Source organism: Mastigoproctus giganteus, chromosome 9, assembly GCF_048544385.1.
Source record: "Mastigoproctus giganteus isolate SK-2022 chromosome 9, ASM4854438v1, whole genome shotgun sequence".
NCBI lineage: Eukaryota > Metazoa > Arthropoda > Arachnida > Uropygi > Thelyphonidae > Mastigoproctus > Mastigoproctus giganteus.
In genome coordinates this window covers 153782638-153807940 of record NC_143583.1, presented here as the reverse complement: position 1 = coordinate 153807940, position 25303 = coordinate 153782638, and the positions used below count along the sequence as shown (strand labels likewise).

Sequence of the window (25303 nt, the reverse complement as noted above, 5' to 3'; positions counted from 1 at the left end):
TGTGGACTATCTTCTTGATGAGGAGCTGATTATGCAATAATTACATGAAACTGCTAATTTTTCGATATTCAGTTCTTCACAAATGTGCAGATCTAAAATAATATTTGTGCAATTCTAAAATTTCCTTAAATAAAAAAAAATCCTAGTATCAGGTGATTACAGAGTTGTGATAATTTGAAAAAAATTACATAGCTCAAATTTTCATAAATTGAAAGTATCTGTATCTTATCAATTATTAAAGATTATGAAATGATAAACAAATTTCCTCCTGAAATTATGTAGAATACAAAACATTTCTTACAGAATTTAAATTTTGGAATAAATAAATATGCAAAGAAAGAAGAAATGCCATTACCTGCATAATAATAGGCTCAAGGGAAGATAATTTATTTTCAACTCTTTGGTATACAATCGATGAACTCAATAACAAAATAGTGGGCTTGGACATATTCTGCTTCATCTGTAAATAACAAGTACATATAAAAAAAATCACCCTTTCAGTACCCAACATCTAGTCATCCAAAGAAAAATACTTTAAAAAAAATAACGTTATTATTTTCATATCTCGCACATAAAGAGTGTAGTTCTGTGGTGTGATAACCTTCTATAAGAAAGCATGATGCCACAACAGCAGAGTGCAACTGCTGGAACACAGCCAGTTGTGGCATATGCATCCAACCTCTACAATAGCTTTTATGATATTTTTGATATTTTAACAATTAATTCAAAACTAATGAAACACTGATTTCAAGAGGCAGAGACAGTTCTAGTGGTGGAGAAGAAAAATGCATGTGAAGTTTATAAATTATCAGAGATATACAGGAATCTATAGTAAGAACTAGTCTGCAATCAAGTCACTAAGATGGTTCAATAAACTAAGGCAGATTATGAGAAGCCTTCATCTATGTATGCAAAGAAAAGTAGCAAAGAATTCGTTGCTTATGTTAACACTAAAAGGAAATGGATGAACCTCATTGACCCAATAGATATGAATGACATAACTATTAACAATCCAGTTCATTTTGCAGATAAACTGAGTAAATATTTTGCATCTACATTTATCTGTAAAAATGCTTTTAGGAATGGAAATACCAGAAGAGCTATAACTGAATCTAAATGATTTTGTGATATCTGAGAAGAAAGTAGAAGAGAAACTGTTGACAAAACTAAAAGTAATGCACTTATGGCTGATGAGATCTATCCAATAATATTAGCATCAGCAGAGGTAAGCCTCTATTCAAAAAGGGGAATCAAAGAAAGAAGTCAGTAATTACAGACTCATAATTACTGACTTTAGTTCCTGGAAAAGGCAGTGCTTAAAGAACTATTGCAGGACCATACTGAAAGGCATGTGATTATACAGAAACCTTAGCATGGATTTAAGGGGAGATTTTTTCTGACCATCTGATTAGCTACTATCGCACAGTTGCAAAAGGTAATGGTGTAATACTAGCTAATAACACTATTCCACATAAAATACTGTTGTAGAAATTGGAGCAGTGTGGCATTGGGGACAAGTTACTGGTAATGGATAAAGAGATGGTTGAGTAGCAGAGACAGAAGGTGGTTATAAATGGACACTGCTCTTCTTGGACTAATGTTATTAGTGTAATCTCTCAGATTTCAGCACTGGGCCCTTTACTATTTTCAGTATTTATTAATGATATTGATGATGGCATATCAAGCTTACTCTCTAAGTCTGCAGATAATATAAAGGTTGGCAGGTAGTTAATGACAGGAATCAAGGCATACTACTGCCAAAAGACTTGGAAAAAACAACTGATGGACTGAGAAGTGGCAAGTGAGGTTTAACCTTGATAACTGCAAGGAAGTGTACATGGACAGCAGTAACTAAATGACATATCAACTAGGTGACAAAAGATTCACATTCATGGAGAAGAAAGAGAACTAGGGGTAACTGTACAGTTCAACATGAAGTACAGTAAACCCCCGCTATTCGCGGGGGTTACGTTCCTGAGAAATTCTGCGAATACCGAAAACGCGAATACTGAGTTATGGCTCCCATAGTAATAAAGGGGTTCCATTCCAAAGTATGAAATATATAAAAAAAACTAGTCTAAAATTTTGTCTATGTATGTATTATATGTACCTTCATAATATGACTTCATAATATTCACTATGTACATAGAGAGTACATAGTGAAATGCAAGCATATGGCATCGAAATGAAAATAAGAAACAATTTAATATTAAATGTAATATTTATTAGAAATTTCAAACAAATCTTTCAAACCAGCGTCTTTGCTAGCTAAAAAACTTATCCTGCAAGTGCTATCACCAGTTTCGCTTAAGTGCTGATAAAGGAGTTTTGCCTTTTCACGAATGATGAGTGAATTTAACGGAATTTTATTTTGAGTTCGGTCTTCTATCCACAGATTTAAAACTTTTTCCATTTTTTCTAATTTAACATCACGAGTTACAGAGCAAATTTTTGAAGCAATTAGCGCGTTTTCACGGACACTACAGCGGATTTTTTCTTCTGATTTCTTGATTGATCGTACCATTGACTCATTGATTTTATAATGTTTTGCCACTGAGGAGACACTTTCACCATTAGACATTTTGTCTAATAACTCAATTTTATTCGCTAATATCATCACCTTTGATCTTTTCACATTTCTCTTGTTATTCGTAGCCATATTTTTGTACGGGTTAGAAAGAACTTGTCCACAATAAAGTAGTAGTAGTAGTGGCATGTGATGCAAGAAAGGAAATGTATGAGCTTATGCAGCATCAGCCAAAAAAAAAAAAAAAAAAAATCACACCATTCCCTCCAAATGCCTGTCCAGTTCCCCCTTAAATTTATTCAACCTATCAACTTCCACAACGACAGATGGAAGTTTGTTCCAGCAATTAACCACCCGCTGGCTAAAGGCAAATTTCCGCACATCTATTCTGCATCTGTCCTTTCTTAGTTTGAATTTATGCCCCCTTAGGTTCATAATCTGAACAAGTGGAAGTATCCCATCAGAATTCAGCGTGCTGAACCCATTCAAGGTCTTATACACCTCAATCAGATCACCGCGCAGGTGCCTAGTCTCCAGCCACTACAATTTGCAGAACTTAAGCCTCTCTTGATAAGAGAATCCCTTCATTCCCCTCACCAATCTTGTTGCCCTTCTCTGTACACGCTCAAGTAAATCTACAATCTTCCTAAAATGAGGTCTCCAGACCTGTACGCAGTACTCAAGGCGTGGCCTGACCATTGCCATATACAGAGGGATAATCACCTCCTTTTCCCTGGTAGCAAAATTCCTATATATTGACAAAACCCCATGACCTGCCCTGGCAGCCTGTCTGCATTGCTCAGAAAACTTCATATCTGACTGCACAATTACTCCCAGGTCTTTTTCATTTTCTACCATCTTAAGTGTAGTACCACACAGTTGGTACGTTTCTCTGGGGTTACTTCTACCCATATGCAGTACTTTGCATTTGTCAAGGTTAAGCTTCAGTTGCCACTTCTTAGCCCATCTGCTGAAATTATCTAGATCCTGTTGCAGTAGCACACTGCCATTACTGTCATTAACAACCCTGCCAACCTTTGTATCATCTGCAAACTTCGACACTAAGCCTGATATACCTTCATCAATATCATTGATAAATATACAAAACAACAGTGGACCTAACACCGAACCCTGTGGGACTCCACTAATAACATTAGTCCAAGAAGAGCAGCACCCATTGATTACCACCCTCTGTCTTCTCGCACTTAACCATCCTTTTATCCATTGTAGCAACTTACCCTTAATACCATTCTGCTCCAATTTGTACAATAGTCTTCCATGCGCAACAGTCTCAAAAGCTTTCCTGAAATCCAAATATATGATATCAAAATTATTTTTTGCAACCAGTTCCTTTGTAACCACATCATAATATCCTATCAAATTTGTCAGACAAGACTTTCCCTTAACAAACCCATGCGGTGTCTGAATTATTGCTGCAGTCTTGTCTAGATGATCCTGCAATGCATCTTTAACCAGCGACTCCATTATTTTACCCGGAACAGAAGTTAAACTAACTGGTCTGTAATTACTCGTGTCACCCTTCGATCCCCCTTTGTGAATTGGGGATACATTTGCCCATCTCCAGTCCGTGGGAACCTCCCCTGAGTCCAAGGATGCTCTCATAATTATGGCTAAAGGTTTGCTTAGTTGCTTTGCCGCCTCCTTTAATATAACTGGATAGATCCCATCCACCCCAGGTGCTTTTCTTACGTTTAACTTCAACATTTTCTCTTCCACTTTGCTCTCAGTTATTACAAAATCATTAAGTATCCTGCTACAATTTGATAACCTTCTTCCATTTTCAAACCTTAATAACTCATGTGTGAATGTAGATGCAAAATACTCATTCAATTTGTTTGCTATCTGAGCAGGATCATCAACAGCCGAACCATCGATGTCAAGTGGGCCAATCAGATTCATCCCCTTCCTTTTAGAGTTTATATAAGTAAAGAAATCCTTGCTGTTTTTCTTAGCATCTTTTGCCAAGGATTTCTCGTAATCTGCCTTCGCTCGCCGAACCTCCTTTGTGACCTGATTACAGATTAACTTATATCTGCCATAGGCTTCTGAGTCGCTTGATAATTTATATGCATCCCATGCATTTTTCTTCTCTGTTACGAGTCTCATTAGTTCGTTTGATAACCATTTAGGCCTAAACCTTGAACAATATTTCTTAATAGGTATGAAACGTTTAGTAGCATCCACGATTAATTCCTTGAATGCTTCCCACTTAGAATTTACTGTTGGTAACATCTTCAGTTGATCCCACTGTACAGAATTTAAAAACTGTCGGAGACCACTGTACTCGCCTTTACGGAAGCAAAAACCCCTTCCTTTACCCCTGATGGTAATTAAATCTTTAAGTAAATCCTACGTCAGTACACTGTGATCACTGCCACCTAGTGGTTCTTTTATCTGCAAATTCCTAATACATGAATGATCACTGCTGATAACCAGATCAAGAGTATTACTTTCTCTGGTTGCCTCTCGAACATGCTGCTGCAGAAAACAATCATCCAATAAATCCACAAAAGTCTGACTAGTGTGTGAGTGCCCAACCCACAAGTTCCAGTCAATATCTGGGAAGTTAAAATCCCCCATTATAAGACATTCTGATTTACTAGCCCACTCTATTTCTCTGTACAATTGTTCATTGTACTCATTCGAGTCATTAGGCCTATAACACACTCCTACTCTTATTTTTGGTTTCGCAGTGCTTATGTCACACCAAACTGACTCAACAGTGCACTGTTCATCTATATCAACTGGATGCACTTCTTTTGATTTTATGTTTTTCTTAATTAACAGCATAACACCTCCTCCCTTCCTATCCTGTGTATCCTTTCTGTACACATTGTACTCCCCAAATTCCAGTTCGGCATTCCTTATATCAGTGTGACACCATGTCTCTGATAACCCAACAATATCCGCCTTTGATGTCTTGACCAACACTTCAAATTGATCAAATTTATTTACTATACTTCTAGCATTGGTATACATGCTTCTTCCATTAACACACTCGAAAAAGTCTGTTTTACACTGCAAAATGGTAGATTTATCACTTTTGTAAGCATATCAATTTATGAATTTATTCAATTTATAAGCATATAAATTAAAAGCAAACGATGAAACCTTCCATGACAAGCGCATAACACATACTGAACAAGGATTAGCGAGAAACATCCACGCTCGCGATTTTGTCACCCCTCTCCCCCCACCCACTGAGCACTGTTTTGACCGGGAAAGATAATTTTAGCCACGCCAATGTTTTTTTTATGGCGGAAAATGTTCACAGCGCTTTAAATTCACATTTTTTCAGGTTTCATTTTATATTAAATCAGCGACCACGAATACGCGAAACCGCGAATACAGATACAACAAATAGCAGGGGTTTACTGTACTCTGAACAGTGCAGACAGGCTGGTAGGAAAACTCAGGTTCTGTTAATGATATACATGAATTTTGCCATCAGGGACAGGGAGGAGATTATTCCATTGTACAGGGCTGCAGCCATAGTCTCATTTTGAAAATATGGTTCTGTTGGAATGTATGCAAAGAAGAGCAACAAGATTAGTCAAGGACACAAAAGGGTACTCTTACCATAAAAGATTTCAGCTGTGCAAACTGCAGCACTCAGAAATTAGGCTCCAGCATGGAGATCTGATTGAAGTGTTTAAGGCTTTAATTGGATTGAGTAAATGAATGCTAATGCTATACTTACTTTCACTTTGACAATGCACATAAGGGGACATTGATGAAACAAACTTCCATCTGGTGTTGTGATGTGTTGTGGAAGTAAGTAATCTGAATAAATTTAAGGAAGAATTAGAAAAATTATTAGAAGGAATGGAAAGATGAGTTGGAGTAGTTTTTCTTTTGGCTGATGCTATGCAAGCTTGCGTCACTGCATTATTTGACACTACTAATACTACTTTTTTTGTTCCATTGAAGAAACATTTGAAAGGGTGACACATTTTTGGCAAATAATGATGTTATTCATGTGGTAAAGGAATAGATGGAGGACAAAGACAGTGTACATAAGTAGTCTATAAAAGATAGAGCAGCAAGCATATTTAGCCTTACAACAAATAAAAGTTGATTCATTTCCAGACTGCACATTCATTTCAGGCTAAGCAAGAACACTGCAAATAACTCTTATAAAAGAACCAACAAATGACAAAGGGTCGGGACATTAGCAAAGGCAAATAATGCAAGAAAGCAAGCTTATATAGCATCAGCCAAAAAAAAAAAAAAAAAGTCTTCTCATTTCACCCATCCAATTGCTCCAAATGCTTGTCTAGTTCTGCTTTGAATTTATTTAAGCTCTCAATTTCTACAACAACAGATGGAAGTTTGTTCCAGCAATCAACCGCCCGCTGGATAAGGCAAACTTCCACACATCTATCCTATATGAATTTATGCCCTCTCAGGCGATTATTCTGAGCAAGAGAAAGAATCCCATGAGCATTGAGCATGCTCAAACCATTCAAGTCTTTATACACCTCAATCAGATCACCTCGCAGGTGCCTAGACTTCAGACACTGTAATTTGCAAATCTTAAGCCTTTCTTCATAAGAGCAACCTTTGTCCCATTCACTAATTTTGTTGCCCTCCTCTGTACTCATTCCAGCAGCTCTACATCCTTCTTAAAATGAGGCCTCCAGACCTGTTTACAGTACTCATGGAGTGGCCTGACCATTTCCTTATACAAGGGGATAATCACCTCCTTATCCCTGCTAGAAAAATTCCTGTATATCATTGACAAGACACCATGAGCTACTCTTGCAGACCATCTGCACTGCTCAGAAAACTTCATATCTGCTTGCACAATTACCCCCAGATCCTTTTCATTCTCTACCACTGTTTTTTTTTTATAGGTCCTGTCACTGAATGATCAGGCAATTAGGTGGCAGTACCTGTCAGAGAATAATGGGCAGCCTGGCTAACGTCCTAGCGGTGTGTACGGGAAACCTGGGGTCCCATTAGGGGTCCTGCGGCCAAATGTCAGACCACAAAAACAGAACCAAACATAATACTTCTCAAATTCAACACAATACTTTTGTCTGGCTTTTACAGAGTAATGTATACTTCACAAAAGTATAGTGATATGTTTTGGGAGAGGGCACCAATGGTGCCCTCTCCCAAAACACTATGCACACTATGTCAGTGTAGTACCACACAGTTTATACGTTACTCTCTACTCCACTCTCTGTCTTCTCCCACTCAACTATCCTTTTATCCATAGCAGCAATTTGCCTCCAATGCTACGCTGCTCCAATTTGTGCAGCAGTCTTCCACGTGCAACAGTATCAAAAGCCTTTCTAAGATCCAAATATATGATACTAAAATTATTTTTTGCATCCAGTTGCTTCGTGACCACATCATAGTATCCAATCAAATTGGTCAGACAAGACTTCCCCTTGACAAACCTATGCTGTGTCCAAGTTATAACTGAAGTCTTGTCTAGATCCTGCAGTGCTTCTTTATCCAGTGCCTCCATTAATTTCACTCGAACAGAATTGAAACTAACAGGTCTGTAATTACTTGTGTCACCCTGTGATCCTCCTTTGTTAATTGGGGTTACATTTGCACATCTCCAATCCATGGGTTCCACCCCTGAGTCAAAGGAATCTCTCATAATTGTGGCTAAGGGTTTGCTTACTTCCTTTGCTGCCTCCTTTAATATAACTGGATAGATCCCATCCACCCCAGGTGCCTTTCTTATGTTTCTCTTTAACAATTTCTCTTCCCCTTTGCTCTCAGTTATTACAAAATCATCTAGCTTACTGCCAGATTTTAATTCACCTCTGGCATTTCCCTCCCTGAATAACTCCTCACATGTGATTGTAGAGCAAAATACTCATTTAGTTTGTTAGCTATCTGAGCAGGACTATGAACATTTTAACCATCGATATCAAGTGGACCAATCTGATTCATCCCCTTCTTTCTAGAGTTTACATAAGTAAAGAACTCTTTGCTGTTTTTCTTTGCCTCCTTTGCAAGTATTTCTCGAAATATGCCTTTGCCTGCCTAATTTCCTTTGAGACTTGGTTACAGACCAGCTTATATCTATCATAGGCTTCCATGTCACCTGTTAATTTTTATGTATCACATGCATTTTTCTTCTTTGCCACATTGTTATGTGGCAAAGAAGACATCTGATACCCATTTAGGCCTAACCCTTGAACAATATTTCTTAGTTGGTATTAAAAGCCTAGTAGCTTCCAAAGTTAATTCTTTGAATGCTTCCCATTTAGAATTTGCTGTTGGTAACATCATTAGTTGGTTCCACCGTATAGAATTTAAATACTGTGTATCAGACGAAAGTAATCACCTTTATGAAAGCAAAAACCCATCCCTTTACCCCTGATGGTAGTTACCTCTTTGATTAAATCAGACTTCAGCACACTATGATCACTGCCACCTAGTGGTTCCTTTGTCTGCAGATTCTTAATGCATGAAGAATCACTACTGATAATCAGATCAAGAGTTGTTGTTGTTATTATTATTTGGTTTTTAGGAGCATTAGCAACTAAGACCATATTGCTCCGGGGATATGCGTTGGTCATTCCCTGACCTTTCCGCATCCTCTGTATTTGGTGGTGACGGACTTGAACCCCGGTCTAATCAAGAAGCATGTGCTACGCTCTGGTGCTCCTTCCCACCTGGATACGGAGGCGCCCAGAGATCAAGAGTAGTACTCCTTCTAGTTGCCTCCTGAACATGCTGCTGTAGAAAACAATCATCCAATAAATCTACAAAAGCCTTGCTAGTGTGTGAGTGAGTGACCAACCCACAAATTCCAGTCAATATCTGGGAAATTAAAATCCCCCATTATAAGACACTGATTTACTGGCCCACTCTATTTCTCTGTATAGTTGTTTATTATACTCATCGGAGTCATTAGGCCTATAACACACTCCTACTCTCAATTTTGCTTTCCCAGTGCTTATGTCACACCAAACTGACTCGACACTGCACTGTCCAGCCATGTAAACTGGCTGTACTTCCTTGCATTTTATGCTTCTTAACTAATAGCATAACCCCTCCTCCCTTTCTATCCTTCCTGTAAACATTGTACTCCCCAAATTCTATTTCTGCATTCCTTATATCTGTGTGACACCACGTCTCTGATATCCCAACAATATCTGCCTTTGATGTTTTGACCAACACCTCAAATTCATCAAATTTATTTACCAAACTCCTAGCATTGGTGTACACACAAGTATACATGCACCTGTTCCTATTCTTAGCTACCCAACACAGCCCATGTATTTACTTGTTCTGCAATGACTCCCACAGTTTCTGAAATCCCCTGCACCTTGTTTTCCAGGCTGCTGCTCATTCCAATAGAAGCAGTGCAAGAATCACTTTCACCTCTGCCAGCAGCTACTGTTAATATATTAGTCCGTGTATCCCTCAAAGGTAGCAGTTTTCCAACCCAGCTAACACTGCCTCGATAGCATCAGCAAATATTTTTGCACCCTTTCTATTTAAGTGCAGCCATCCCTGTAGAAGCAGTCTCTCCTGTTAACTAGCACAGACAAAACAAATTACTACTATTTTCACTTTTAATTACCACTTACTAAGGTAAGCATTCTATTTCTTCAACAAGGGGAATCAAAGTCATACACCTGGTTACCTTACTAGTAAGTTAATAAGTTAATATTGTTGGACTTTCACTGGCAAGAACTGCTGTCCAACATTACGTGGCATAGGTCAACAAGGTATTGAAAAGTGACAAGGTATAGTGGAACATTCACTAGCGAAACTATTTTCAAACACTGTAGGGCAGATATCATCTTTTAAGGGCAAAATGACATTAAGAGTAGGATATCTCAGGACCTACTTAACAAGTACAGAGCAATGTTAGGAAAAAGTCACAAGTTAGGATTAAATTTGAAACTGCCTGCAATCCTGCCCAGACATAACAGGGAGCACATGTTGAGAGTGTTTTCAATCAATTTAGTTCTGAAAACACTGTGCACGGCTCATGGGGTAGAATTTTACTCAGCGTGGTCTGCACTTGTTTAAAAGAGAGGCTGGTTTTGCAGGGATCAGATACACTTAAATAAAAGGTGTGCTAGAATATTTGCTGATGATATTAAAGCAATGTTAGGTGGGCAAGAAAACAAAACAGAGAGTTTGGAATGATACACACTAAGAGAATAACTAGAGTTGAAACTAGAGTAGGCAGAGGTTATTCTGAGTAAAATTAAAACCCTTCCAGATGGAAGTATCATAGATTTTAATAACTGGTGCACTTCTGAGTGAGCCCTTTAATAGTATAGCTTTGGTTTTTTTTCTGGTGCCAATTTTAGTTTGTAGACTTGCACCCACTCCTGTAGTTTCTTCAGTGTGAAGTTAGTCTAATTTTCTATTTCTGCTTGGTTTTTTTGCCCTTACAATGATAATGAGATCATCTGCAAAGACAAAAGCACCTGAAGGATTTTGGTCCATATTTAAAAATTCATCATGTTCCATGGTCCTAAAGAATGGACCCAATACTGAGCCCTGTCGACAGCCTCTAAAAATTGGTCTTCATATCTGTCTTTGAGGTAGCTGCAGATGATGTTGTGGTTCATTGGCACATTGCAGCATTATGAGAATGCTGGGCCACCACAAGGTGTCAAAGGCACCAGTAAAGTCAACAGATATGGCTAGCATGTATTTTTCCTCTATGTTGTCAGTGTATAGCATCCTCTGTTGAGTGGCCAGATTTGAAGCCATATTATTTATCAAAATACAGAGCTGCTTCCTGCTAGTGATTTAGTAGCTAGAAGTCTTCCAAAGATTTTACCAAGCACTAGTGGTGAAGCTATAGGTGGTAAGATCAGGGTTCAGTAGGTTTCTTCTCAGGATTCTTGGGAATAAGCCATAGGATAGCCTTTTTTTTGGGGGGGGGGCATCCTAGGAAAAGGCAGTGCTTATAAAGTTGGAGAAAATGGTTTGAGAAGACATTGGAGAATTTTTAACAACTTCCACTTCCAACAAATCAGGTCCTGGGCACTTACTGCTCTGGATGCAGTCCAAAGTGGCCATTAGTTTGTCCACGGAGAAAGAAGGTTCTACATTAGCAGTTTGTTATATTATTATTAGCCAAGTGGTGCAAGGAAGCCTGAGGCTGCACCAGCCAAAAAAAGAAAATTCCCGTGTTACCCTGGGAGGGAGGGAGGGAGGGAGGGGGAGAGAGAGAGAGAGAGAGAGAGACTGAAGTAGAAGGGAATCACCAAGAAAGCAAGAAAGAAAAGAATTACGATATCCAGCTCAGGACCCTGGGTTTGCCAAGCCCATATTCACCAGATGTGAGCTTCTGGGCTATATGTTGTTATTCTTGCAAATTTTCTAGCAGTTCAGGGGATAGAGCATGAGGATCATACAAGAATAGTGCAATGAGAATATTAATCACAGTGTTTTCCTGTATATGATTTGTTTGTTATTTGGTTTTTAGGAGCATTAGCAACTAAGGCCATATTGCTCCAGGAATATGCGGTGGTCATTCCCTGACCTTTCCGCATCCTCAGTATTTGGTGGTGACGGGCTCGAACCCTGGTCTAATCAAGAAGCGTGTGCTACGCACTGCTGCTCCTTTCCACCTGGCTACGGAGGCGCCCTCCTGTATATGAGTAGAAGGGCCATCCATGGTGATGGTGGTTGGGTTTACCACTTCTCCTTGGGTAAGCTTATTGGTGACAATTCAGTAAATGATTCCCCAGGAGTTGGCATCAGGTCATTCCAACCAGCTGTTACCAGAATTCTCTCTTCCTTCCCACACCGCCCTTTTGCTTTCATAAAGGTGATGACAGTGGCACAGACAGTTTTTAAATTCTATACGGTGACATTACCAAGAGCAAAATTCTAAATGGGAAGCACTCAAGAAAGTAATCATAGATAGAAGCTACTAGGCTTTCCATACCAACTAGGAAATAGCATTCCAGGCTTAGACCTAAATGGATGTCAGATGAACTGATGAGACTTTTGGCAGAGAAGAAGAAAAATGCATGGGATGTATATAAATTATGCAGATACAGAAGCCTATGGTAGATATAAACTAGTCTGTAATTGCATCAGAAAGGAAGTTAGGCCAGCTCAGGCAGATTATGAGAGTCACTGGTAAATAATACCAAGAAAAGCAGCAAAAACTTCTTTACTTGTATTACCAATAGAAGGAAAGAGTTGAATCTCACATTCATCCACTTGATGTCGATGGTTTAAATCTTGTTGATGATCCTGCTCAGTTGGACATTATATTTATTCAGTTTGAATAAATACAATGGTGTCCCATAATGCAGTGGTTCTCAAACTACTGAGATCTGCAGACACTTTCAAAATTCAAAAAACAGTTTACGAACCTTTTCAAAAATCAAAAAAAGTTTGTGGACCACTTTATATATATGTGCACTTGTTTCTCTGTGTGTGTGTGTGTGTGTATATGTACGAACACTGGGTTTTCTGAAAAGAAAATTCAAAGTTTTATGTTTTTATGTTTAAAACAACTCAACTTTATTCTTATTTTTCTACAAATATATAATAACTTTATTTATCATCAATTTTCTATACATAGAATGAATAATTTAACTAATTCCAGAGGGTCCATTTTGCGGACCCCAGTTTGGGAAACTTGCCATAATGAATAGCACTTTTGAAAAAATTATAATGAAAAAAATATGCATTTTAAAAAACAATTTATTTAAGAAACATAAATAAATTGTGTTTTATTTATTGGAAAATTATTTTCTAAAAATCAAATCATCGAGATGATGTCCCTCACAATGGCAACACTTTTCAAACCTAACCCTCAAATTTTTGAAGACACGCCGATACACTGCCAGCGGAATGCTTGCAATTTCGTGGCAGATATTTTCTTTTAATTGCTCCCTTGTTGTTGGAATATTGAAGTAAACACGACTCTTGGGGCATCCCCACAAACAAAAATTAAGTGGGGATAAATCAGGACTTCTTGGAGGCCAGTTGATATCACCTCTACATGAAATTAGTTTTTCTGGAAACAGTTCGCAAACCACTGGTGATATTGCATTTGAGGTACGACAAGTCACCCTATCTTGGTAGAACCAAGTACTGGTATTGTATCCTGTAAATTCCTGCAGTTGTGGGGTCAGAAAATCTCTCAGCATTCAAACATAGTGTCCAGAATTAACTGCCATTACAGCAGGGCCACACGAGTCCTCAAAGAAGTATGGCCGATTATTCCAGAAGCTGACATTGCAACCCAAACAGTAACTTTAGGACAATGCAATGCCCTCTGGTGTTTGTCTTGGATTATTCTCACTCCAATAATGACAGTTTTGTTTGTTTACACGTCCATTCAAATGAAAATGAGCCTCATCAGAGAACAAAATGTTGCCAAATTTGGTAAATCTTTCAAACATTTCATCACGTGCAATTTACCCTTGCAATGAAGTCAGACTCTTTTAAATCTTGAACTAATTTGATTTGTAAGGGTGCAGAGTCAAATCTTTCTTCAATACTCGGTGTATAGATTTTTGGGGCAAGTTTATTTCAGCAGCATGCTTCTGAACTGATTGGCAAGGATTCTCGCGTATTGAAACGTTTACGCACTCCACATTCTCATCACTTCTTGAAGTCCTTGGATGGCATAGCAGTCGCTGATTTATTATTGAAACAGTTTTTCTGAATCTTTTGACCCATGATTTGATCAGATTTACACTTGGACTTTCACTAATGTCATGTAAATTGTAGTGATCACAAAATCTATATCTAACGGTAATGATTGAATTACTGTTTTGGTAAAACGTACGTACACAAAATGCGTGTTCTGGTCCCATGAAGCAATCCATTGCTACTAAATTTCCAAGAACTGGTCTAACGGTAGGGACTAGCTGCGCACTCCCTCACCACTCATTTTTGAGTTATAAAGAAAACAAAAGTGCAATTCATTATGGGACATCCTGTAAAATGGCCACCTGAATAAATATTTTGCATCTAAATTCACACACGAGGAATTCTTTAGTAAGGGGAATGCCAAAAGTTCTATCAATCTCTAACATGGAGCTACATTATTTTGTGATAACTGATAGGAAAGTGGAAGAGAAATTGTTAAATCTAAACATAAAAAAAGCACCTCAGTAGATGGGATCTATCCAATTATATTAAGGAGGCAGTAAAGGAAGTAAGCAAACCCTTAGCAATAATAATGAGAGCATCTTTGGATTCAGGACAGGTCCCTATGAACTGGTGATGTGCAAATGTATCCCTAATTCACAAAAGAGGATCAAAAAGTAACATGAATAATTATAGACCAGTTAGCTTAATTTCTGTTCCGGGGAAAATAATGGAGTCTCTTATTAAAGAAATAATGCAGGACCATCTAGACAGGAATGCAATTATACTGCAGTCACAGTATGGATTTCTTAAGGGGCGATCTTGTCTGACCAATCTGATTGGATACTATGATGCAGTAACAAAGGAACTGGATATAAAGAACAATTTTGATATCATATACTTCGATTTCAGGAAAGCTTTCGATACCATTGCGCGCGCGCACACACACACACACACACACACACACACACACACACACACACACACACACACACACACACACACACACACCATTGCTGTACAAATTGGAGTGGCGTGACACTAATAGTAAGTTAATGTTCTGGATAAAGGAATGGTTGAATGGGAGAAAACAGAAAGTGGTTATTAATGGACACTGCTCTTCGTGGACTAATGTTATTCAGTGCTTGGTTCATTGTTGTTTTCTATGTTTATTAGTGATATTAATGAAGGCATACTCAGCTTAATGTTTAAGTTTGCAGAAGATACAAAGGTTGGAAGGTTGGTTAATGACAGTAATCAGATTAAGCTACTGCAACAAGATGTAGAAAAATTAGGCAGATGGGCTGAGAAATGGCAGTTGAAGTTTAACACTGATAAATGCAAGGTACTACAGCACATGGGTAGCAGTAACAATAGATTAATGTAACAAGTGTGTGGTATTACATCCAGGTAAAGCATAAATTGGAAAAGACCTGGGGCAGCCAAATATGAAGAAGTTTTCTGAACAATGGAGACAGGCCAGGAGAGTTCACGGGGTTTGTCTCCGATACGCAGGAACTTTTATATCAGGAATAAGGAGGTGATTATCGCATTGTACAAGGCAATGGATAGACTACATTTTGAGTCCTGCATACCTGTCTGGAGACCTGATTTTTGGAAGAATATAGATTAGCTGGAATGTGTGCAGAGAATGGCAATGAGATTGGAGAAGGGAATGAAAGACATGCTTCAGTTCTGCAAAGTGAAGTCTATGGAGACCATGCACCTGCAAGGCAATCTGATTTGAGGTGTTTAAGGCTTTGAACGGATTGAGCAAACTCATTGGTGATGACATTCTTCCTCTTGCTCAGACTAAACACGTAAGAGGGCATAAATTCAAACTGAGGAAGTTTTCACACATCTATCCTGCAACTGCAGGATAGATGTGTGAAGGTTTGCTTTCATCTATCGGGTAGTTGATTGTTGGAACAAATTTTCATTTGTTGTTGTGGAAGTGGATAGTTTGAATAAATTCAAGTAAGAATTAAAGAACTATTGGAGAGGATAGGCAGGTGGTGTGTGTGTGTGTGTGTGTGTGTGTGTGTGTGTGTGTGTGTGTGTGTGTGTGTGTGTGTGTGTGTGTTATTTTGGTTGATGCTGTTTTCTTGCAAATACCACTAATACTACTAATAATAAACTACTAGTGATTGATTGAGGACAGGATACACATTATAATGTACTCCTACTTCACATGGTGCTGGTTTTGATGTTTCATATATTATTCAAACATTAAATTTGCTTTCGTAAAGAAGACTACAGTGGTCTCAGATAATTTTTAAATTCTATACAGTTGGACCAACTAATGATGTTACCAACAACAAATTCTAAATGGGAAGTATTCGGGGAAATAATCATAGAAGCTTTTCATACTAAGAAATACAGTTCAACGCTCAGAGTTATATGCATGTCAGATGAACTATTGAGATATGTGGCAGAGAAGAAAAATGCATGGGATGCATATAAATTATCAGGTATGCAGAAGCCTATTCTAGATATAAACTGGTCTACAATCAAGTAAAAAAGGAGGTTAGGAAAGCCAAAGCACATTACAAGAAGTTTCTGACTAAGAATTCCAAGAAAAATGGCAAAGACTTCTTTACTTATATTAACAGTAGAAGAAAGTGGTTGAATCACATGATCCACGTAATATCCATAGTTTAACTGTTGATGAACATGCTCAGGTTGCTGACAGGCTGATTAGGTATTTTACATCTATTTTCATGTATGAGGAATGCTTTAGAGAGGGAAAGCTTATCAAGCTCTAAAAGGGAGCTGAACGATTTTCTGATAGCTGAGTGAAAGAAAAACTGAAGTTGAAACAGAATTAAGAGAGGCAGCAAAGGAGGTCAGCAAAATTTTAGCCATAATCACAAGAGCATCCTTTGATTCACAGGAAGTCCCTGGGGGCATTCAAATGTATCCCCAATTCATAAAAGGGAGATCAAAGGGTGGCATGAGTAATTACAGATCTCTTAGCCTGACTTCTGTTGCAAGGAAAATAATGGAGTCACTGGTTAACTGTAGACAGGAGTGCCATTACTCTTCAGCACAGCATGGTTTGTTAAGGGGAGATCTTGTCTGGCCAATCTGATTGGTTACTATGATGCAATGACAAAGAAACTGGATGCAAAAATTAATTTTCATATTATATACTTAAATTTCAGGAAAACGTTTGATACTGTTGCACATAAAAGACTGCTGTACAAATTTTGTACAGAAATTGTAAGAGAAGTAATGGAGGATCACCTAGACAAGATCTGCAGTTATTGTTCATACACAGTATGGGTTTTTTCAGGGGAAATCTTGTGTGACCGATTGGATACTACTATCTTTACAAAGGAACTGGATGCAAAAAATAATTTTGATATAAACTTGGATTTCAGGAAAGCTTTTGATACTGTTCTACATTGAAAACTACTGTACAAATTAGAGCAGTGTGGCATTAATGGCAAGTTGCTACAATGGATAGAGGGATGGTTGAATGAGAGAAGACAGAATGGTTATCAATGGACACTGCTCTTTGTGGACTAATATTATCAGTGGATTCCACAGTGTTTGCTGCAGGTCCCATTGTTGTTTCTGTATTTATTAATGACATTGATGAGGTTATATCAGACTTAATGTCTAAGTCTGCAGATGATACAAAGGTTCGTAGGGTGGTTAATGACAATAATGAAGGTATACTGCTATAACAAGATCTAGACAAAATAGGCAGATGAGCTGAAAAATGGCAATCAAATTTTAGCACTGACAATGCAAGGTACTGCATATGGATAGAGTAATCCCAGAGTAACATACGAACTATATGGAACAACACTGAGGGTAGTGGAAAATGAAAAGGATCTAGGGGTAACTGACTGCCAGGACAGTTATCTAAACAGTGCAGACAGACACTACCAAGACAGCTCATTTGTCAATTATATACAGGAATTTTCTAGCAGACATAAGAACGTGATTATCCCATTGTATAAGAAAATGGTCAGGCCACATCTTGAGTACTGCATACATTTCTGGAGGCCTCATTTTAAGAAGGATGGAGAGTGGAAATGATATAGAGAAGGGCAAAAAGATTGGTGAGGGGGAACAAAGAAAGGCTTCAGTTCTGCAAATTGTATCACCAGGAGACTATGCAACTGTGCCGACCGGGCTAGCCGGGTAGGTAAAGTGCCTGCCTGGCAACCCAAAGGTCGCGGGTTCGATTCCCGCCTCGGGCTGGATATCACGATGGTGCCGAACAACCGGTTGGTTGGATATCCCGGCCACGATACACGAAGGAAGCAAGAAAAAACTGGTTCCTTCGTGTATTGATCACATCATACGAAATAAATAAATAAAATATGCAACTGTGAGGTGATCTCATCGAGCTATTTCAGCCTTTGAAAGGCTTGGGCAAGCCTGATACGCCTTTGGGGTTCCTCCTCTTGCTCAGACCCTGAGGGGACATAAATTCAAACTGAGAAAGGTTGGTTGCAGAAGAATGGCTGTCAGCAAAAGTTTGCACAATGTGGGATTGTTGGAACAAGCTTCCATCCATTGTCGTGGAAGTGGGTAGCCTTAATAAATTCAAGGAAAAACTAGACAAACTATTGGAAGGAATGGATAGGTGAAATTGGATTTTTTTTTTCCCTTGGCTGATGCTGTATAAGCTTTATTTCTTGCATCATTTATCACTATTAATACTAATACTAAAATCAAAAGCTAATTGTTCCACTTAATAATCCATTTCAGGCATTAATCAACTTGTGTGGATGTTTTCTGGGATTTTTTTCTATTCGTTAAGGATTCAATGAACTAGTCTGAATATTTGATAAGGGTAGTCATCCTCTGTGCTGCAAACCTGCTAAATGCATACTGAGAGACAGTGTTCATTTCCAGCTGATGGTGATCTAATTATGGCACTAATCAGATAACATGGCTTTAGGGAAATTTAAAGAAAAAGAAAAAACAGGAATTGCACCTGAATGCGAAAAGCTGCAAAAACAGGATATAAAAGTATATAGATGAAATTAGAAAGAATTAATAGAAAATACAAAAAGATGGAGAAGTATTAAACACAAGGTGCCAAGCCTAATAGAAGAAAAGTAAGAAAAAGAAAATAATAAGAAATATAAAGAAAAAGAATATTAAGAACCTACAAAAAAAAAAAAAAAAAAAAAAATTGTAAAATTATATAAAATTAAAGGCTGAATCAATGAACCAATCAAATGTAGATAAGCTGAAAGGGAAAGAAGAAATATATGATTAATTAATACAAAAATAGTGAGCATCAAACTGAGGGTGGGAGGACAGTAAATAATGAAAAAAAAAAAAAAAAAGGTTGATGCAAACTAAACAAAGCTGGTACTTAGATCAGGCATTTCATCAGGAGACTACACCTGATCATGCATCAAACCACTGCATTTCTATACAAACTTATGTTAATGGAGGAAAGATTAAAAATAATAAAGGAGATAAAAAAAAAGGAGGGAGAAAAAGATAGAACCTCCAAAAACATAAGTAAGGTAGCCCCAATGCAGTGTATATAATTAAGTTAAGGAAATTAAATTAAACAAATTAAAGTTTAAATGAATTAAAAAAGAATAATAAATACCTTGATTTCATGTACATAACTTGAGAATATATAATGTAATGTAAAAGTGGAGGGAAATGAAAAAGTAGTAAAAATAAAAGAGGTGAAAATTCTGAATCGCCCAAAGGACATGGGGGGGATAGAACTGAGTGTGTAAAAATGTTTTGAAAAAGAGAAATGAAAAAGTGAATTTGGAGATCATAAAAGTATTAAGTGTGACAGACAGGCAGTGGTATAGAAATGGGAAATAAAGCAAGGCATGGGAAGGATAAAGGTAATAAAGATAAAGGAGGTGAAAATAGCAAAGAATAAGAAAAGTAAGAATGTCCGAATTGCCCTTGTATTACACTAATAGTTCAACGGATGGAAGAAAAAAGAATAGAAAGTAGAAAGATAAAAAGAAAAGAGAAAAGAGTTTAGAAGAGCTATGACAACAGTGGAGTTGCTCAGTAGAAAGCTCAGTAAAAAAGCACTAGTGCCCTCCATAGCTATTAAAATAGAACTGAGTGAGTTGAGCTATCGAAAAAGAAATAAAAATGAATGTGAAACTAATATTGTGTATATTAAGGCTGAATGGAGAAAATAATTCTGAAGAAATGTGAAAGAGCAACATGCCATAGACGATAAGAAGAAAATAAAATACCGTTACAATTGTAAATGATTATTAAAAGTAATAAAGAAAATAAACTTAGAGAGTGAAAAAGCATAAATATCGTTCAGAGAGAAGTCATGTAATGTGTTCACTTTCAAAGTAGTGGAACTACCACCATTAAAATATACTTGTTGTTGTTGTTATTTGGTTTTTAGGAGCATTAGCAACTAAGGCCATATTGCTCGGGGGATATGCGGTGGTCATTCCCTGACCTTTCCGCATCCTCCATATTTGGTGGTAACAGGCTCGAACCCCGGTCTAATCAAGAAGCGTGTGCTACACACTGCTGTTCCTGCCCACCTGGCTACAGAGGCGCCCCATTAAAATATACATCTGTACAAGTATCAAGTTACTCTAACTAAAATGAGACATAATAAATCCAAATTTTTGTTTGATGAATGACGACATTTTTATATTATAATTGATAAAGTTAATTGGAATATCGTTATTGAATAATTTAGTACAAAGGAATATCGTTATTGAATAATTTAGTCAAAGTAGTGGAACTACCACCATTAAAATATACTTGTTGTTGTTGTTATTTGGTTTTTAGGAGCATTAGCAACTAAGGCCATATTGCTCGGGGGATATGCGGTGGTCATTCCCTGACCTTTCCGCATCCTCCATATTTGGTGGTAACAGGCTCGAACCCCGGTCTAATCAAGAAGCGTGTGCTACACACTGCTGTTCCTGCCCACCTGGCTACAGAGGCGCCCCATTAAAATATACATCTGTACAAGTATCAAGTTACTCTAACTAAAATGAGACAATAAATCCAAATTTTTGTTTGATGAATGACGACATTTTTATATTATAATTGATAAAGTTAATTGGAATATCGTTATTGAATAATTTAGTACAAAGGCCATTTAAGGCATTAGTGAAAAGTGTTTGATTACTGCTTAAATTTGCAAGCTGAATAATCTGCATACAGATGATGTTTTTATGAACTTAAATAGAAATATTAGAATTCCAATTAGTTAAATAAATAATGTTAAAATTAAATTTACTTCTTCTGTCAAATAATTCCAAATTATGATGAAGCGGGGGACTATTTAAAGTAATACTTAAATCAAGGAAGTTAGCGTATTGATTACCATTGTTTTCTTTACTCAAAGTAAGTTCGACTGGGTATATAGTTTTAGCAATATTCTCAAAATGAACATTCAAAACAAGGATTTTGTCTAGCAAAAAGCATAGAAATTATGGTTTGGGTTATTGAGTATATAATGCTTCATAATAATGTAAAAATAAATTAGAAACTATGCTTGAAATTTGTGAGTCCATGGGCACTCCTACAGTTTTGTCTAAAAAATGCTTGACCTGCTCCCGGGTCAAAAAATATTGGTGGGAGCTGATGTAAACTGTCGCTCCCCGGCCTGGCACAGCCTGACCCTGGACCGGAGCAGAACCCGAAAGAGTTGTTTGTTTGTTATTTGGTTTTTAGGAGCATTAGCAACTAAGGCCATATTGCTCCGGGGATATGCAGTGGTCATTCCCTGACCTTTCCGCATCTCCATATTTGGTGGTGTGTCAAGAAACGTGTGCTACGCACTGCTGCTCCTGCCCATCTGACTATGGAGGTGCCCACCCGAAACAGCCAACTCTTGCAAGAATACATCTCAACCTCGCAACTGGTCATAATAAACAGGCCGAACCAACTGGCAACCTTTTGCAACACTCTGTGGGAGTCGACTATCGATGTCATCCTGGCCATTGGAAGTCTGGCGGGCTACATCCTGAACTTGTGGGTCCAGGACTCATGGACAACCTCCGACCACGGAGTAATTACTTATCACCTACAAAGAAACCTGGAACGCAACTAAATTCCCAGACAAATGGAGACACACTTTGTGGTTCAAAAGGCGAACTGGAAATGTTTCAAAGAAGTCCTTATTCCCGCGGCTGCTAGGCAAATGGAGCAAATCCAACGACTAACAGATCTCAATGAGATTCAAAGAAGTGCCACAAAGGCCATTACGGATGCAAGCCAAAAGACCATCCAGAGGAGAAAACAAACCCCAGGACTGGTCCCATAGTGGACCCAAGAGATCCAACACCTTAGACGAGACGTCATTAGAAAAAGAAAATCATTCCAGAGAGCTAGACGAACTTGGCCGCCAGCTGAAGTGGAGGCATTAAGGAATATATACAGAATGTTGAGAAATAAGTATACTAGTGAAATAGTCAAAAGAAAACGCAAGACCTGGGAAAATCTAGTTACTGAAACTGGAAACAGGGAACCCTGGGGAGTGGTGTATAAAATTACCACCAACAAGCTCCCCAGGGGAGAAGTTATTACCACAACACAAACTCTACAAGGAACTCTGACAACAAACTGGCATCAATTGGTGAGCAACATACTGGAAGCTATCTATCCTGAACCAGCAAACACCAACTCTGCATGAACAAATTGCCATCTGTGCCAAGAATGAAGCATATGCCAGTGGACATCAAGAACCACCTTTCACACTGGAGAAAATGAACTTAGCTGCAGCACAAATTAGAAATAAAAAATGCCCCAGTCCCAATCTCCTGGAGTCAGAAATAATTAAAAAAGTGGTAGAAAATTATACAATAGATGTCTGAATGCGAGTACCTTTCCCACCTCTTGGAAGGTTGCTGGAGTTAAACTAAAATTTTAAAATCCCACAAAGTCACCTATGCTACCAAGTTCTTACAGACCCATTGCTCTCCTACCAGTTACTAGTAAACTCTTTGAGAAGTTGCTGCACTCAAGAATAAGCCACCACTATCAAACAACAAACTTGACCAATCAAATGCAACATGGATTTAAGCCAGGATCGTCCACTACCAAAGCCCTGCATCATCTTATCAGTTCTGCTACTGCATGCCAAGAAAAATATTTCTCAGCAATCTCCGTGGACTTTGTCGGGGTGTTTGACACCATGTGGTAGCCGAGTGTCCTGGCGAGGCTCAGAAGGGCTCAGCTGCCTGGGAACCTCTTTGGTACCATTAAATCTTGAAGTATGATTTAATGGTACCAAAGAAGAATCCAGGTTACTGACCATATGGTAAAATTCAGTAAAAGCCGGTCTGCAGGGGATGCCCCAGGGCTCTGTCCTGGGGCTTCTCTTGTGGAACATTATCCTGGATGAGTTCCTCACCCTTAACTTGGAGGGCGTGCTTTCCTAGGCCTTTGCGGATGACTTGATCCTGATGGTTGCTGCGAATAACAGGGCCCAGCTTGAGGTAAAAGCAAACCAGGTCATGACTAAACTCCAAAATGGGCTAGGATTCATGACTTAAAACTATTGTCAGAAAAGACTACATCCATTCTGCTCAAGGGTAGACTTGACATCTGCAGGCCACCCCAAATTAAGATTGACACCAAGACCATTGGCTTAACCGAAAAAATGAATGAAATACCTTGGCATTGTTCTTGATAACAATCTTTCCTTCAAGCATCACCTATCCAACATTCGCACAAAAATAAAAAGATACACTGGCCTACTAGCAAGAATCGCACGACAGGACTGGGGGTTATCAAAACATACCCTCAACCTATATTATAAAAGTCTTCCTCCCAGCCATCTTGTATGCTTCCCTATCGGTCCCTTCCTTCTACTTCTAACCTCCAGTCTTCTGTCTCCCCTCCCAAAACTTTTCCTACACAGTGTATTAACCCATAGGTCCAAATCTAATACACCAAAATTACTGCCTGAACTATTAGACCTCTAGAGAAACTCATTCAGCAAAAACCCCACTCAATGTTTAAACAAATCGTATTATTAAGCAAACCACGAATAATTTTATTTATTTATTTTTTTAAGGTCTTAGCTACTGAAATCTCAGGAAAGTAGGTGGAAGGACCTGCCAGAGTACAATTAGACTTACTGATACACCTGGCCGGTGTCCCTTTCACTGGGTGTGGTAACATCGGGCCCCACTAGGGGCCCAGCAGCTGACAGGCCAGATGAACAATGGGCACAACGTACTACATTCTACATGACCCACACACTGTCAAACCTATGGCATTGACAGGGCACTATCACTCGATACAGAGAACATATGCAGAGATGGGAGAAATCCCAGGAGCCATTAGACTACCATTTGCTTATTGGAGGCTTGAAGTGGTGAAACCCATGTTTAGTCTCTAGAGCAAAGTTTCCGGCATCCCCCCCCCATACTTGTCCTTCAACCCATGCACGGTACTAAGTACTATAGGTTTTGATACCTTTCGTGTTTGGGGTTTTCATAAAAAAAAAAAAAAAAAAAAAAGACTCTCAACATACCCAATACCCAATATTATTGATGATCCAGGTAGATAGAAGATGAATACAGTAATACCCCGAAGTTACGCAATAGGTGGATCCGACGAAAACTGCTCAAGTCGAATTCGCGTAAGTCGGGGTACAACTTTGTATATAAATACATATAAATTTTGTTTAATTGGGACAAGGACTAACAAAAACTCTAGTTTAGAAGAAAAATATTTAATAAAACTGCAGTTATTTATACATATTAATACAAAATATGTATTAAAAAAATAAATGAGTTACGTAAAAAAGTTATTTCGATGTTGATGGCTTCATAAAATCTAACAAATTCGTCTGACGACACAGCGCCTTCTTTTTTTCATGCAGAATTTCTTCGTAGCAAGCTAATATTTTTTTATTCCTTGCTTTGTAGCTATAACGCGTTCTTCGTTGAAGTCTGTGTTCTAAAATTTTTAAGCCCTTTTCAATTGAGCTGAGACCTTCTGTCAAACTTGCAATTGTCATGTGCTTTCTGGTGGAACTGGGTCTGAAGTGTCGGATACTTCAGTGACATTTTGCTCACGCATCTCTATGAGCTCATTCATTGTCAGCTTCTGACTATGTGAATCCAACAGCTCGTTGACATCATCACCACTGACTTCCAAATCTAATTGCTTGGCAAGATTAACAACTTCTTCTATCACATGAGCGACATGATCAGTTTCTGGCGTTGTTTTCGTCTCATTTTTGAA

General features: G+C 38.2%; 1 protein-coding gene across 1 annotated transcript in view; it reads right to left on the bottom strand.

Annotated features, from left to right (window-relative positions):
* The window catches only part of fab1 (1-phosphatidylinositol 3-phosphate 5-kinase fab1), an 809612-nt gene that overhangs the window by 542956 nt on the left and 241353 nt on the right, over positions 1-25303 (bottom strand). The window contains exon 15 of the mRNA XM_090380831.1: positions 356-460. Coding sequence (XP_090236957.1) covers positions 356-460 — 105 coding nt within the window. The remainder of the gene's footprint in view (positions 1-355; positions 461-25303) is intronic.